The sequence below is a fragment of the Gadus macrocephalus genome, chromosome 8 (assembly GCF_031168955.1).
Source record: "Gadus macrocephalus chromosome 8, ASM3116895v1".
NCBI lineage: Eukaryota > Metazoa > Chordata > Actinopteri > Gadiformes > Gadidae > Gadus > Gadus macrocephalus.
The window spans coordinates 12076180-12092609 of record NC_082389.1 but is presented as its reverse complement, the minus strand read 5'-3'; the positions used below and the strand labels follow the sequence as shown (position 1 = coordinate 12092609).

The 16430-nt window shown below is 47.4% G+C and overlaps 1 protein-coding gene across 1 annotated transcript in view; it reads left to right on the top strand.

Moving 5' to 3' along the window:
• Nucleotides 1–767: 767 nt before the first annotated feature.
• The window catches only part of LOC132462926 (mucin-5AC-like), a 36777-nt gene continuing 21114 nt past the window's right edge, over nt 768–16430 (top strand). The window contains exons 1-6 of the mRNA XM_060058705.1: nt 768–986; nt 2944–3155; nt 9116–9202; nt 10323–10406; nt 10848–11066; nt 13748–15139. Of these exons, the coding sequence (XP_059914688.1) occupies nt 949–986; nt 2944–3155; nt 9116–9202; nt 10323–10406; nt 10848–11066; nt 13748–15139 (2032 nt within the window). The 5' untranslated portion in view covers nt 768–948. The remainder of the gene's footprint in view (nt 987–2943; nt 3156–9115; nt 9203–10322; nt 10407–10847; nt 11067–13747; nt 15140–16430) is intronic.

The following is a 16430-nucleotide window of genomic DNA, read 5'->3' as shown; positions in this document are numbered from 1 at the left end:
ACACACACAAACACACAGACACACAGACACACACACACACACAAACACACACATACACACAGGCAGAAGATACTGAGACCGAGGGAGAGATAAACAGAAGGAGAGACAGAGAGAGACAAAGGGGAGAGAGAGAGCAAGCGAGACAGACAGAGGGAGAGGGACAGAGGGAGGGAGACATGAGTGAGACAGGGAGGGACAGAGGGGAGAGATATGAGTGAGACAGGGAGAGACAGAGGGGAGAGAGAGAGACAGAGGGAGGAAGAGAGCCTCACTGCAGTAAACAATGGCCTACAGTCTAACTCAAGGTCTGCTGACTGTACTGTATGCGGTCGTACGAGCCACAGACCACTGTGTGCAAGAGTGCTGTCTCTTGCATGTGTGTGTGCATACATCTATACGGATGCATCCATGTGCACGTGTGTGTTTGTTTTAATAAAGTCCTCTGCATGTGCATGCAACATTAAAAACACTGCAATGTGTTGGCTTCCGTCTGTAATCATGAGTGTGTGTGTGTGTGTGTGTGTGTGTGTGTGTGTGTGTGTGTGTGTGTGTGTGTGTGTGTGTGTGTGTGTGTGTGTGTGTGTGTGTGTGTGTGTGTGTGTGTGTGTGTGTGTGTGTGTCCATGTATGTGTGCGTGTGTGTGTGTGTGTGTGTGTGTGTGTGTGTGTGTGTGTGTGTGTGTGTGTGTGTGTGTGTGTGTTTGGTGCAGTGTGAGTACAATAGGAGCTTGTTCTTACCAGGCGAGAGAGGGAGAGAGAGAGAGAGAGAGAGGGAGAGGGAGAGGAAGGGTGAGAAGGGAAGAGAGTCGGTACCAGGGTCAAGCCGGAGACCATTGGTGGGAATTCAAATGCACATGTATTTGTTTAGTTTCTTGAGTCATGTGATATTTCCTTGTTCTACGACAACCTTTTGTCAATTAGACACTCGTTCCAAAGTGACTAACAGTGGATGGGAGACGCGGTTTCTGTCATTAAGAAGCAGGAAGGGTAAGCCTACAAGTGAGACAGTGCGGACATCGGGGATTGATCCCCTGGTTTGGTTGGGAGTCTAACCAATATGCTTCCTGCAAGTTTTGATGCGTAAAGAATTCATTGATGATCTTAAATCAATGTTCTGCATGGTCTGCATCAAAGGGCAAGGATCATATGTGATGTTCTTGGTTATAGTTGATGACTTTTCCAACCATTTCAGCTTTCCACTTGACTATTTGGCTGAAAGAACCTGGAGATCGATTATTGTTGGACATGCTGTCTGACCCTTTACATGCTGACATTTGAGCCCCAAATCCAATCTCTTCCTAATGTATAATGGATTGAAAATTACGCAAAATATAGCGGATTATAGGGATTATAGGGATTATCAGAACATGTATATTTTATTTTCCATATTTTTTTAAGCAAAGAATATTTGACAAATACGATTCAGAGTCAGGGCCTATTGAGTGAGTTTATGTATGGACTGCAGGCATGAAATGTGTGTGTCAGTGAAAGTGTCAGTTTTACGTCAGTGCATCTCTTACTGACAAAAACAAATGAGTCTGGCTGTCAAAAGGGAGATTTCTATTTAAGGTTGTGCCATTTTGAATTTCCATGTCTCACTCTCATAATTATGATAGATTTGCGTATTACTATATTTGTTTAATTATTTTTTTCTGGACTGCCTCTAATTTTTCTCCATTCAAAACGAATGCACATGCTAGCTCAAGGTGTCCTATAGGTCTCCCAGGAATTGTGGGAAATGTAGTCTATAATCTTGAACGCGCTCTCTTTCACACACACACACACACACACACACACACACACACACACACACACACACACACACACACACACACACACACACACACACACACACACACACACACACACACACACACACACACACACACAAATAACACAGCCCCCACTCAAAATCCTAACACAGTATCTGGTTTAAATAAAAACCTGTATGCAGCCTACGGATTAAACGTGTTTACCGGTCTCCATAATGGTGACTGCCTTCAAATGTTGTCTCATCTCTTCTTCCCCACTGCTCTTTATTTCAGTTGGGACCAGTTCATGGTCCCCAAAGGGGAACTGAGTGGGAAGCAAAAGGAAACAAACACAAATTAAAATAAACCTATTAACAGCTTACTTAATTCCTCACATTGTCAATTTTTAATTAAGGTGGCCTAATTGTCCTCATTCTGTGGTACTCCACATGCCTACCAGGTACCAATCTATCAAATGAGTTCTAAAAACAGAACCTATTGTCCAACGTCATCAGGCAGCAGCAGTCTGTACATGTAGTGTTTATTACAGTAAATGTCATGCAACTGAATTTTAATAGGTTTAGGCCAGTACTATATCATATATAATACATGTTAACATAGAATAATATGGAGCAACAATAAGAATAATACCCTACCAGCTCTCACCAGTCAACCACTGGAGTGGATGCATCTCTGTTCTTTGCTGTTCTGTTGAGTAGTGTGTTATTGTATGTACTCTCTTTGCCTTGGAGCTTCTAAGCAAGGCACTGGTGTGTTGTGATTCTAAAAGGTATTAATCAATGCAACCCCCTCCTCTTCCACCTCTTTTCCTCTCACTATGCTCCTCTATCCTTACCTCTTTCACTCTCATTGTCCCTTTCCACTCATTCATTTTCTCCTCTTCCACCTCCTCTTTATTCCCCCCCTTCCTTCCTTCTCTCTTCATCTCTCCATCTCTCATGCTCCCTTTCCTTCTATCTTTCGCTTCCTCCTCTCTTTCTCCCTCTCCCTCGTCCCACTCATTATCCCTTCATGCTTTCTCCCTCTCTTCTCTCTCCTCTCACCTTATTTCTCTCTCTCTCTCTCCCTCCCCATACCTCTCCTAATCATCTCCTCTCTCCCTCTTTTCTCTCTGTCTTCCTTCCCCTCTGTATAACCCTCTCCTCCTCCCTCTCCTCCTCCCTCTCCCACAGGACCATGGACTTGAGCCTGCGAGATGCTCTGGGTGGGGTGGGGGGCGGTCGGGGGGGCCTGGCGCCCGGGGCCGGGGCCGGGGACGGCGTGATGAAGATGGACTTCATGTCCTCGCTTGAGAAGGAGACCTACGACGACAAGGTGGGCGAGACCATGTCCAAGAGCGACTACCGCCCCCTGCTGGACGGGAAGGACGGAGCCAAGGGCAGCGGTGAGAGACACGGACAGTGGGGGGGGGGGGGGGAGGAGGTGCTGTTGCTGGTGGTGGTGGCGGTGTTGGGGGCAACTGAATGCATCTCTCTGCAGCTTGTTCCGTAGCTAAACCTCACTGACATGCTGACCTTCACACATGCACATAATCGTTTCTTATGGGTGAATGTGCTCAGACTGTCCTTCGCCTCTTGTCCCGGATATTTTAACATTGCTCTCCATGTCGCTCTCGCCGTCTGGAACCATCGCTCTCTCTCTCTCTCTCTCTCTCTCCATCTCTCTCTCTCTCTCTCTCTCTCTCTCTCTCTCTCTCTCTCTCTCTCTCTCTCTCTCTCTCTCTCTCTCTCTCTCTCTCCCGCACTCTCTTTTCCATCACTCTCTACCAGTCTTCCTTTCATCTACATTATGTCAGCCTGGAGACAGATACACACAAATACAGACAGACACACATGCACACACACACACACACACAAGCAGGCAGTCTGCTGCAGCAGCAGGTCAGTGCTTCAGCTGTAGCTGTAGCTGTAGCTGTAGCTGTAGCCGTTACTGTGTGGCAGCCAGGCCGGACCCAGCAGTCCGGTTTGGCTGTTGGGTTCGGAAAATCCCAATTATCTCTGCCCCACATCGGGCAGGCTGAGCCTGGTGACGTCATGTAGGGCACAGAACCAAAAGCACATACCGTACTGAGTGAATGAACAAATCAATGAATGTGGTGAACGGGTGAACATTTTGTGGGTGAGTTTTGGTATTTATGAAACAAGGTGGTTACTAAGAGAGTCTGGACAGTTTGTCGGTCAATAGGACTGCTTTCGTTGGCTAAGATACCTCCAGCTAGCATTAAACAGAAGCGGTTGATTCCATTAAGGCAGAGAAGTGGGCCAGCTTTGATAAAACGAGTGTAATCACCTGACCTTGGACATGCAAGTTGCTCATACCTGATGCGCTTGCAGGCCTAAATGGATCACACCACAGTAATGACCTGTGAGCCATTGGCTATTAGCATAACAGTTGCTCTTCTATGACTCTCTATGAGGATGACTCGACACTTCGGAAAGCTACACGCTAATGTCAAGATGATCCAGTGGGAATGCAGCGGTTGCTCTGGTTACCGCGCGATGACGAATGGACCTTGTTGGGGTTCTTAGTTGTATTAGTTGTGTTGATGTGACACACAGCCTGTGATGTGTGTGTGTGTGTGTGTGTGTGTGTGTGTGTGTGTGTGTGTGTGTGTGTGTGTGTGTGTGTGTGTGTGTGTGTGTGTGTGTGTGTGTGTGTGTGTGTGTGTGTGTGTGTGTGTGTGTTTTGAATTGTTGTTGTTGTTCTCCTGCTGACGGTTGAGGCAACCAGTGTGTGTCATATTCGCACCGCCTGCTACTTCCTGACATGCCCGGACCGCGTATCAGAATACGCCCAGGCCAGTGTCCCGACAGCACAGCTTGTCTGATTACCAACGCTGCATACACAGCCCTCAGGGTCAGTGAGTGTGTGTGTGAGAGAGGGTGGGTGTAGTTGTGTGTCTGTTTCTGTGGGGATGAGAGTTAATGTGTAAGAGAGAGAGAGAGAGAAAGACATAGATAAAGTTTGTGTGTGTGTGTGTGTGTGTGTGTGTGTGTGTGTGTGTGTGTGTGTGTGTGTGTGTGTGTGTGTGTGTGTGTGTGTGTGTGTGTGTGTGTGTGTGTGTGTGTGTGTGTGTGTGTGTAGGTGGGTCTCTATGTGAGTTTGTGGGTGCATAAAGTGCTGGAGGCTGTAATATGTCCAAACACACACATCATCCACTCCATGTGTGGTATCTTAGTGCTTAAAGAGGCGGTGCACACACACACACACACACACACATGATATAACCCACACTACACCGCTCCTCCGCAACCTGCACTAGCTACCAGTGGCTGCTCGGATCCGATTCAACTCACTGGTATTTGCTTACCGTGCTGCAAAGGGCTCCGGCCCATCTTGCACCCAGGACAAGGTCAGACCATACACCCCAGCCCGTCCATTTCAGTCTATGACTTCCAAACGGCGTTCTACTCACTCACTGTGAGGGGGCCCGAGCTCCTGCTCAACAGAATCTTGATTGTCTGCTGTCCTGGCTCCATGATGAACGAGCTCACCACTGACATCAGGACAGTTGAAACCCATCGTCCACCACAGGCTGAGAACTCGTCTGTTCAGTCTGCATCTTGGCCCATGAAGAAAAAAAGAACAAAATAAATTAGATATTCTTAGTCTCTACTTGCTTCTTTGTAGCACTTTACGCAGGTTGCCTAAAGCAGTTTGCCTGTTTGATGAATCTTATGTACTGGAATGAGTCAATTATGTCAATAATGCATCAGTCTCGGCTGTAGGAAGTGGTCATCCAATAGGGGTACAGGAGAACGGGAGGCCATGATGCTGCTGCACTCTGTGCTGTAGATCTCAGGAAGTGGTCACCCAATAGGGGTACAGGAGAACGGGAGGGGGATGCTGCATTATGCTGCTAGCTCAGCGCTAAGCTAATGTTAGCGAGCGTTAGCTTAACTGCCCTCATTGAACCATAAACTGACGCCTCCCTGCAGTGTGTTCTCCTGATGCTGCTGAGATATATATATATATATATATATATATACATAGAGAGAGAGTGATAGAGAGGGATATATGGGGGGAAGAGAGAGAGAGAGAGAGAGAAAGATGAAGAGTTGCCATTAGAAGACAGAGAGGAAGCAATAAAACCAAGAGAGAGAGAGAGATAGATAGATAGATAGATAGATAGATAGATAGATAGATAGATAGATAGATAGATAGATAGATAGATAGATAGATAGATAGATAGAAGTAGTAGAGTGCATAGTGTGTGTGTGTGTGTGTGTGTGTGTGTGTGTGTGTGTGTGTGTGTGTGTGTGTGTGTGTGTGTGTGTGTGTGTGTGTGTGTGTGTGTGTGTGTGTGTGTGTGTGTGTGTGTGTGTGTGAGACTGTATGAGAGTGAGAGAGAGTGAGCGAGAGAGAAAGTCGGGGCACTGCATCACATGTTACTGCAGCATGAAGTGTTATCTGCAGTCTCATACTGCATCAACATAAACAAACACACACCACACACACACACACACATAGACAAAACTGTCGAGGTCATCATCATGAGAATGAACACCACACATACTAGCACACATTACAGCAACTGTCAGCGCCAAGTGTGCGTGCGTAATGTGCGTGTGTGTGTGTGTGTGTGCATAGTTAAGCAGAGTTCAGCATATATGTCTAAGATGAGTAGGCTGAGGGGTAGCTCTGCAGTGCAGACAGACTGAAAGAAAGACAAACAGACAGCAACATAACCAGACAGAAATACAGACACTCAAAAAGGTAGGAAAATCATCTTTGGGGTTAGAAAGAACGAAACAGATGCCAGTGAAAATGCAGCTATTCTTTCTCTCTCTCTCTCTCTCTCTCTCTCTCTCTCTCTCTCTCTCTCTCTCTCTCTCTCTCTCTCTCTCTCTCTCTCTCTCTCTCTCTCTCTCTCTCTCTCTCTCTCTCTGTCTTTCTCTCTCTCCATGTCTCTGTCTCTGTCTCTCCATGTGTCTGTCTCTCTCTCTCTATGCCTCTCTCTCTCTCTCTCTCTCTCTCTCTCTCTCTCTCTCTCTCTCTCTCTCTCTCTCTCTCTCTCTCTCTCTCTTTCTCTCTCTATGCCTCTCTCTCTCTCTCTCTCTCTCTCTCTCTCTCTCTTTCTCTCTCTATGTCTCTCTCTATGTCTCGCTCACATGGAGGTCCTCATGCCTCATTGGTCTAAATGCCAAAAAGTATTTTGGAGGGAAAGTTCTTGAACCTCGGGGCTAACTTTAGTCCTCTATCTGAAAGGTTTACCCTGCTGTGTGTGTGTGTGTGTGTGTGTGTGTGTGTGTGTGTGTGTGTGTGTGTGTGTGTGTGTGTGTGTGTGTGTGTGTGTGTGTGTGTGTGTGTGTGTGTGTGTGTGCGTGTGTGCACAAATGTGGAATGGACGGGGCATTGACGGAAGGACGGCGAGGTAGAAAGATGGAGGGATGAAAAAAAGACGAGAAAGACGGGCAAGGTCACATCCACTCCACTTGCATCTGAAGTGACACAGCAGTGTGTCTGTGTGTGCATGTGTGTGTGCTCCTGTGTGTGTGTTCCTGTCTGTGTATGTGTGTGTATGCATGTGTTCTTTCCCCCCCCCTTTTTGATGCATAGGTCAGGCTGTCCCCAAATCTATTTGAAGATTATTTTTAAACTAACCCACCGCACCACTGACGGAATAGGGTTCGGTCATTACCGATTGAACACACATATGCAGCCACCATTTTTTCTTCTGTATGTTCCTTCACCTCCAACGAAGACACATGTGACGCAGCTCCACGTGGATGACGGAGTCATGGTGCGTGGATGTGCTGCGTGTGAAAGGAACTCAGGGAGGTGTGTGTGGGTGGAGCGGCTCAGAGGTGCTTCAGGACCTTGGAGAGGGAATCGTAATGGAATACACTTTCCTGTGGTTTATCACCACCTTTACTCCCTGGCACATAAAGAGACTACCTCCTGTATAGAGTTAGAGTTCAAGAAGAGATATTGTACAGATTATATTTGAATATGTCTTTTTTTTTTGGGATTGAGTGAATTGTACTCAATATCGGGCTGAATCTCCTTGGAATTGAGTCATTTCTAAAGTAACCTCAACCACAATCCGATGCTTAATTATACTTTTAAGTTGGCACCCATCACTAATCTAAAACTAACCCAGAAGGAGATCTCATGATGTTATTAGACTAGTGATGATTGTTACATGCTAGAATGCAGCAAATGTTGTTGTTGTTACACATTGAAGAAAAGCGATTCAGTGAGAGACTCATTTGTTTGCTGCGTCCACCTTCATGATGTATGCTGGGCTCCTTAACTCGATTGTGCGGCTTGGCTCATGCATCCTTAATGTGTTTGCAATCACTTCCCCTGTCCAACGTGTCTGCAAAGCTAGGCTCATTATTTCTGCTGACGTCGGTGATGCTTTTAAACAATGCTTTGCTCCTGTGGTTAAGTGGATCATAAAGTAACGCTGGTTAATCATTTATCGATTCCTTCGCTTTCCATTGATCATCCATCCATACCAACCAGAGAGCTGTACAGTACGTGCACCTGCGTCACTGTTGTGTGTGTGTGTGTGTGTGTGTGTGTGTGTGTGCAAGTGTGTGGGTGTTTGTGTGTATTTTTGTGTATAGGATATGTACCAATTCAGCCGGTGGTGTCCCGCGTGATCGATCACATAACAGCCGCCCTCTGCTAAAACCATGCGTTACCTAGGCAACCCTCGGATGCTCCCCGCCGCCTAGGTTACGTAACCATGGCGATTGCTCCTTCGGCTACATATCCTGTCTGTTCGCCTCAGTGTCACACCCCCATGCACACCACACACACAAACATGAGCAGACAGACACACACACACACACAGTCAGAGAGACAGACACACACCCATGCTCACAGACACTCACACACACGCACACACACCTCACTCGGCTGTTTGTGAGGACTCTTCGTGTCCCCACCAATGGCACTGACAGATAGACAGATTGGGGTGCGTGGGGCAATTTGCGTCAGGCAATCCTCCTTTTTGATGAGATTCATATGGAAGCCTGTAGAACAAATGAGTGTGGTCAACAGGAAGGGGAAACGAGTACGTAGGAGACGACTCTTTGAACTTTTTTTCAACTTTAAACATTATCTTTCCCATTTTTAACAGATCAACATCTTTTGATTGTATGATATTTGTTGAACTCGGTCGTGTTGACAGATGATAAATGTAGACCAGATAAGACAATACATTTTCTGACCTTTGTTAGCAAGAAAGCTAACAAGGATAGCTATCTTGCTATCCTTGGATACCAGAACATTCCCTCATTCAACACAGGAGACAGAACGGTGCTATTAGAAAAGGTTTGCGAGTGATCTGAGATTCATTACTGAGGCGTGTGTGTCCTCTGTCTGTACCAGGTCCCGGGATGATGTCATCGATGATGTCTTTGGGGGGTCGCCAGGACCCCGCTGGACAGCCGGCCTTCAGCTCTGACTACCTGTCAGGTGAGCAAGGGGGAGGGGCTACATGTCCAGTAAAGTACTATATGTTTAATTGTCATTAAACTACGGTACTGACATATTGTATTTCATTTTATGTGAATTAAATGCAGTCTAGAGTAGACTGAAATAAGCCATGGGTTTCAAACCGTGTTTAGCTTTGTGGAAAATATTTTAATTAAATGTATAGATCTTTTCCAATGATGTGTAAGAATCTGATATTCCTAATTTCGGCCCCTTCTGGCCGTTAAGTGAACTGCAAACTGCTCTAGCTCGTGCATTCATAGCAATGTAATGCGAGCTACGTGGGTTGATACAATAACAAGCACAAATAATTTTCGTAATCATGCAAATTAAAAAGGTGTGAATGTACGGACATCTTTTCCATTATCCGTGCTTTAACGGCAACATAAAAGAAGCAACGACCTATCTATCTATTTATCTATCTATCTATCTATCTATCTATCTATCTATCTATCTATCTATCTATCTATCTATCTGTCTGTCTGTCTGTCTGTCTGTCTGTCTGTCTGTCTGTCTGTCTGTCTGTCTGTCTGTCTGTCTGTCTGTCTGTCTGTCTGTCTGTCTGTCTGTCTGTCTGTCTGTCTGTCTGTCTGTCTGTCTGTCTGTCTGTCTGTCTGTCTCTCTCTCTCTCTCTCTCTCTCTCTCTCTCTCTCTCTCTCTCTCTCTCTCTCTCTCTCTATATCCCTTTTATTCATCTTTGTTTAATATTCCTCTGATATTTTCTTCATATTCATATTCATGTTGTATTCCTCTCCCTTCTTTCCCATATTATTTCCCTTTCATGTTGACCATTCCTCATCCTGTTTTTTAAGTGCCTTTCTCGTCTCTCTCTCTCTCTCTCTCTCTCTCTCTCTCTCGCTCTCTCTCTCGCTCTCTCGCTCTCTCTCTCTCTCTCTCTCTCGCTCCCTCGCTCTCTCTTCCATTCTTGTTTGTTCTATCTTTCTCCTTTTCATCTTTGTCACCATCTGTCACTCTTTCTATCTATATGACTGCTGCCTTCTCCTCAACTCCCTCTGTCCATCTCCTCGTATGGCTCTAAATCTCTCCGTCTCTCCTGCTCTCGTCCTCTCCCTCGCTCCCTACCTCTCTCTATCTCCCGCAGGTCCTAAGAACCTGGTGGGTGGTGGGTCTGACCCGTGGAGTCAGACCAAGACCAAGGACAGCAGCGTGACTGACTCCATGCTAGGTCCACACACACACACACACACACACACACACACACACACACACACACACACACACACACACACACACACACACACACACACACACACACACACACACACACACACACACACACACACACACACACACACACACACGCACGCGCGCGCGCACACACACACACACACACACACACACACACACACACACACACACACACACACACACAGACACACACACTTTAAACTCCATGCTAGGTCATGTTGTTAAACTGATGGATTTCAGAATATCTCTTTCGATCTCATTCAATAGACTTATTATACATGAATATGAGTATAGACATGGGAAACAAACATATCCATTACCAAAGCACTAAAACTTGATACAAATAAAAGATAAAAAAATGATATCTCTCTCTCTCTCTCTGTCTCTCTCTCTCCATCCGCCGATTCTCCCCCCTCAGGGTTCTCCCAACCTGGGATGGGTACAGGTCTGGGTATGGGCATGGGAGCCGGCATGCCCCCCTCCTTCCAGTCCGGCATGAGCTCCCCCAGTCCAGCTGGATTCGCCCAGGCAGCTCCAGGTTTTGGACTGGACCCTAAGACCGCTGGCAGCACCGGGGGCAGCTCTCCCCTCAAGACCTCCCCCGGATCCGGAGTCCACTCCATGGATCAGTTCTCAGGTACTGAAGGAGAGGGGGGCGCTTGGTTGAGTGGCACAGGAGTGCACGGGTGGGTGGAGGTAAGGTGGAGATAGAGTGAAAGAGGACTTTGGTAAACAGGATTTTATGTTGTTGTTTTTCTCCCTCCATTATTGAGAATAGGAAGGAGGGTTAGAGGAAAGATATAAAAAACATTCGCGCTCGACCTTGTGCGCCATTTGACAGTAAGCAGGGTTAATTATGATATGGTGTTTATTATGGTAGGATTTTGGTTACAAATTAGGACAAGTTAGGGTGAGGTCTTTTATTTTAGAGCTCTGTTTCTTTCTTTCTGTTGTATCGGTGCACTAAAGATAGCCCTGCTGGCTAACCAACTAGTGTTTAGGAGCCAGCTGTTATGCAACCGTTTGCTTTTTTCAAGTAGACCTTTTTTATTCATGGTAAAGTGCTGAGTCAGTCATGTTAATGGTGACATTGGATTTACTGACAACGTGTGAACGACAACGTGGGAGATGCGTCAAAGAATAATAACTTATTTTTCACCAGTGTTTTGTGAAGCACTGAGAACTCTTAGACAACATATTGTTACAGATTTTTGTGTATTTATTCAACAGCAGCCCACCAACACATGAAAATATAAATCAACCCCTACATGGTTGAATAAACATATACAAAGACTTGGAGATTCCTCCCTCCACTTTTCAAAATGGCCGCCAGCCCCCGCAGCACTCTGCACTCCTGATGCTAAACTGCTGCCGTGGCCACGGTCACAGGACCTGGGTTAAGGCTTCTCCATTAACACACCCTATAACACATCCATAATAGATGCTAGACACCCCGGCCTTCTCCTCACCTCACGGACCTGACAGCTGTAGATAGACGCAGAGGCGACAGACAGGAGGACAGTCGCCATGTTTCCAGAGGTGGGCGGTCTGATTATTCCTAGCAGGCGTGTCTAGCTCCACCTTTTATGTGCGATCTGCAACATCCACTGGGTTTCCGGGAAATAAATAACAGAATGTTTGATCAGTGAATTCAATGGTCCGAGATTAGCATTTTCCATTGGTCCGATTAGGGATTTGTCCCACTTTCTTGCGAAACGGAGTTGATGTTGAAGAGATCTTTTATTTGTACAACACGTGTAACCCAGCGAGAGGGTTCCCCTTTAAGATTATGGGATGTTGGAAGAGGAGAGACGCAGGATCCAGCTTTCCATCCAGGAGGTCTGAAGGTGCAGGATTGATAGATGGAGAGTAAGACATCCCCCCTCCCCAAGGACTGGGGAGTCTAGTGTCCACTTATGTTTGTATAGAGAAATGACTTCAGAGTCGAGAGGGAGAGAGAGAGAGAGAGAGAGAGAGAGAGAGAGAGAGAGAGAGAGAGAGAGAGAGAGAGAGAGAGAGAGAGAGAGAGAGAGAGAGAGAGAGAGAGAGAGAGAGAGAGAGAGGTGAGTGAGCAAGGAAAGAGAGAGGGCATGCAGTGTTAAGCTCAAATGCATAAAGCGATGTGGCACCTGGTTGGTTTGTCCATTGTGTTACATTGAGTTGTGTGTCTTATGTTTTGTCGTTTGCGTGTTTGTATAGTACATATTGCATGTCTTCATATCATTCTTCATCTAAGACGTTTTATTGATCCAGTTCTAGTGTGATATTGCTATTGATTAGTCTGTGATAACATATCACATTAATCTGTATCTTCTATCTTTGGTTCTTCTCTTTATTCCCTGTTTAGCTCTGCTCCTACAGATTTGTGTTCGGGTGGATAGGAAATACTCATATATACTAAAAAGTTATTAAAGATGTATACATTGCTGTAGTGGTTTCATTGGTGAAGTCGGTGGTTAGAAACCCACCCAGAAAACGATGCACCTCCACTACCTCCTGTGTGTGTGTGTGTGTGTGTGTGTGTGTGTGTGTGTGTGTGTGTGTGTGTGTGTGTGTGTGTGTGTGTGTGTGTGTGTGTGTGTGTGTGTGTGTGTGTGTGTGTGTGTGTGTTAAATGTGGGACCAACATGACCAACACCAGGCCATTGGGTTGGCACAAGTGATTAACATGATGGTGGTGATGATGATGTTGAGGATGATGATGAGGATGATGATGATGAGGATGATGATGATGGTCATGAGAGAATCACACTAGATTTCCTGCTTGCCAAACAACTGACTTTTTCTGCATTATTGTTTTAACCACGCATAATTCATATTTACACATTGTGTATCACCTTGCAGGTTAAGAGTTTTTCTTTGAAGTAGCTTGCTCCGACATAATATGTGTGGGAATGTATTGAATTGACTTTAGTGCCCCCTAGCTGTCACAGGCTAAAGTTTCTTTCATACAAATTTGATTCCAATTCACAGGTGATCCTATACAGTTACAAAAGAGAATACAGTGCCTTCATATTCTAAGACATAAACAAACATGGCCCTTATCAGGTTCAACGGTAATGTACCGACCAAGAGAGCCTAAATAACTCACAATAACCAATACCACTAGTAGCGTGTGAAAAACAAATCAAAACCTGACTCTAAAGATGATTCCAGAGTGGAAGGGTTTGTGGATGGAGCTAAGCAGCCTTACTTAAAGCCCCTCCTTCTTCTGGTGAACCCTTATCTGCTAGCCTATTTGGGGGGGGGCTGATTTCTCTGACACAGAATGTGATTGGTTACCTCCTCTTACAAAACCCTCCCCCCCCCCTCCCCGCAGCAGCTCCCGCCCTCTCCCCCAGCGGCTCATTGGAGGACAGCAGCTCCGCCTCCTCTGCCTCGGAGCCCTTGGGTCCACACAGAACTGGGCCCGAGGGAGAGGTTGCCAGGCAACAGCAGAGGAGGAGGAAGAAGAAGAGGAAGAGCCGCGACGAGGTCTACAACATGCTGGACAGGCAGAACGGCCAATCGGGGAGCAACGGGATGATAAGCCCCGCCTCCACTGATATCACAGCAACTGAGAGGGGAGGAAGGGAGGAAGACGATGGGGAGGAAGAGGAGGAGGAGGAGGAGGAAGAGAGCTGGGAGTGGGATATCAAGGGGAGGGGAGGAGGAGGTGGAGGAGCAGCAGCAGGGGGAAGGGTTAGAGGGAGGAAGAATAAGAGTCGGATGAGGCTCCCAGAGGAGTGGGGCCCTCCGCAGGAGCCCCCGTCCCCCAGCCATCCCGGGGTGGGGGCCCCACACCGGGGACCGGACGCTCAGCCTGGCCCCGCCGGCTCCAAGCCTCTCGGCTCCCCCACCTGCGTCACAAACCCTGCCCGCGCTGGCGTAGCCGCACGCGAGTCCTCCGCACGCTCCTACGAGCCCATGTGCGTCGATGACTTCCCCTCGACCGCCCAGGACAGCCGAGCTCACGCTAAGGGAGCAGAGGCTGCTAGCGACCCCGCCGCCGCCGCCGCCATCAGCAGCGTGGCTAACGCCCCCAAAGCTGACGCGGCGGACGACAGCGGCAGCCTAGCCCTGCTGTCGGGGGAGAACCTGAGTCCGGTCTCCCAGACCTTCTCCTTCCTGGACTCAGTGCTCCAGACACCGCCGGCCTCCACCCCCAGCTCCCAGACCACCACCCCCCTCACCCACACACCCTCCATGGTCGCAAAGACCACCCTGCCCGACACCACCGCCGCCACCTGCCTACAGACCTCCACCGCTTGCCACCCCACCGCTTGCCACCCCACCTCCTCCCCCTCCAAGAACACTCCGGAGGTGTCTCTCACCACTCTCGCCCCGCCCTCCACCCCCTCCCCTTTAGCCGCTGCCGCCGCCGCAGTAGACCCACCCCCCTCCGCTCCCATTGGCTCGGGGCTGAACCCCGACGCCAAGCCGTTCGTTCCGTTTGGCTCCTCCCCCCCCGGCGTCGTGTCCTCCGCGGCTAGTTTAAGCTGCGCGGCCACGCCCAGCCAGAGTTTGACCACTGCTCCCCTTGCTAGCACCGTAGCGCCCCCTCCCGCGGTTAGCATCCCCACTCCCGCCGCCACCACGAGCCCACCGTCCCCACCGCCTGCCTCCGTCACCTCCGTCACCCCCACCACCCCACCTGCTCCCTGTCTCCCTGCACACTCAGAGCACCGGGACGCCTCGTCGCCACCACCGCCAACAATCCCCCTGCTGGAAGGTTGGTGAACTACAGGGCAGATTATCAGACAAAGGGGGGCTGTTCTAATCAAGAGTTCTAGTTGAGAATAGTAGCACAGCATCATAGCACAGCATCATAGCACAGCGTCATAGCACTGCGTACGGTCCCATCCTATGGATTAGGAGGCATTGCTCCGAGCAGGCTGACGGGTTTGTGGGGTCGTGTAATTCAAAGTGCATGGCTCTGCGTCCTTTAAGGGCCCTCGTTTGTGGTTATTATTACTGGTGTAGGCCGTAGTTATTGATTGTAACGATTACGGTCCGATACATCAACAACACACAATATTGACCGCTAACGTAAAGGTTACGGAGGTGCTGATGTTTCACTAAACCCAACGCATCTTTGTGGCGACGTTGGTCGCCCAGTATTGGACCCCAGTGAGCGGTGTAAACCTTACCAGTAGCCGTCTATTGACCTCATCCTCCTCTGTTGACCTCCTTGCCTGGCTACCTTGCATCGCTTTATTGGTACTCTTAACACTTCCATGATTTGACTTTTACCATTAATATCTATTCTTTGCACTGGCTGTTTTCCTCCTGATTGTTTACTGGCTGCATAGCTGTCTACTCGCGTCCCATAAGTACCATAGATACACATGGACCATTGGTGTGCTAATAGGTTACTGCTGACTTAGCTAACTTGCTAACGCCGAACCCTCACTCTAAAGCCTCACATACTTTTAATAATAATGTAAATATGCTTAATAGCTTGATTGATACCCAGCCAATGATGATACCAATAATCATGTTTAGTCTGATATAGAGTGCATGTTTATTAATTAGCTTACTTGAGCATGCATGCCAGGGATTTATTTGTATTTTCACGTGCATCTATGGTATACCTGTTTAACCACCTATACAAAGACTAATCTTCTTTCCTACATATCGTTTATTTGATGCAGTTTCAAAAATGGGAATACCTTGGATTTAACATCTTTTCCTTGGTCATCTTTTCCTCAACCGCCGACTGTAATTTAATCACAAAACAGGGAAGGGCGTATTGGCTCACTGGGAGGAACCTTTATTTAATTAGCCCTCTCCTAATTAATACCGTTTCCCTGTTCCCTTCTCTCAACACTGCTACTTTCTCTTAATTGTTATGTATCCCTGTTATTTTACTTCAGCGTGTCTGTCACCTATTTAATACTGTTATGTTTCCCTGTTACTTTACTTCAGCGTGCCTCTCTCTTATTTAATACTGTTATGAATCCCTGTTACTTTATTTCAACGTGTCTCTATCCCATTTAATTCTGTTATGTGGCCCCCTGCTT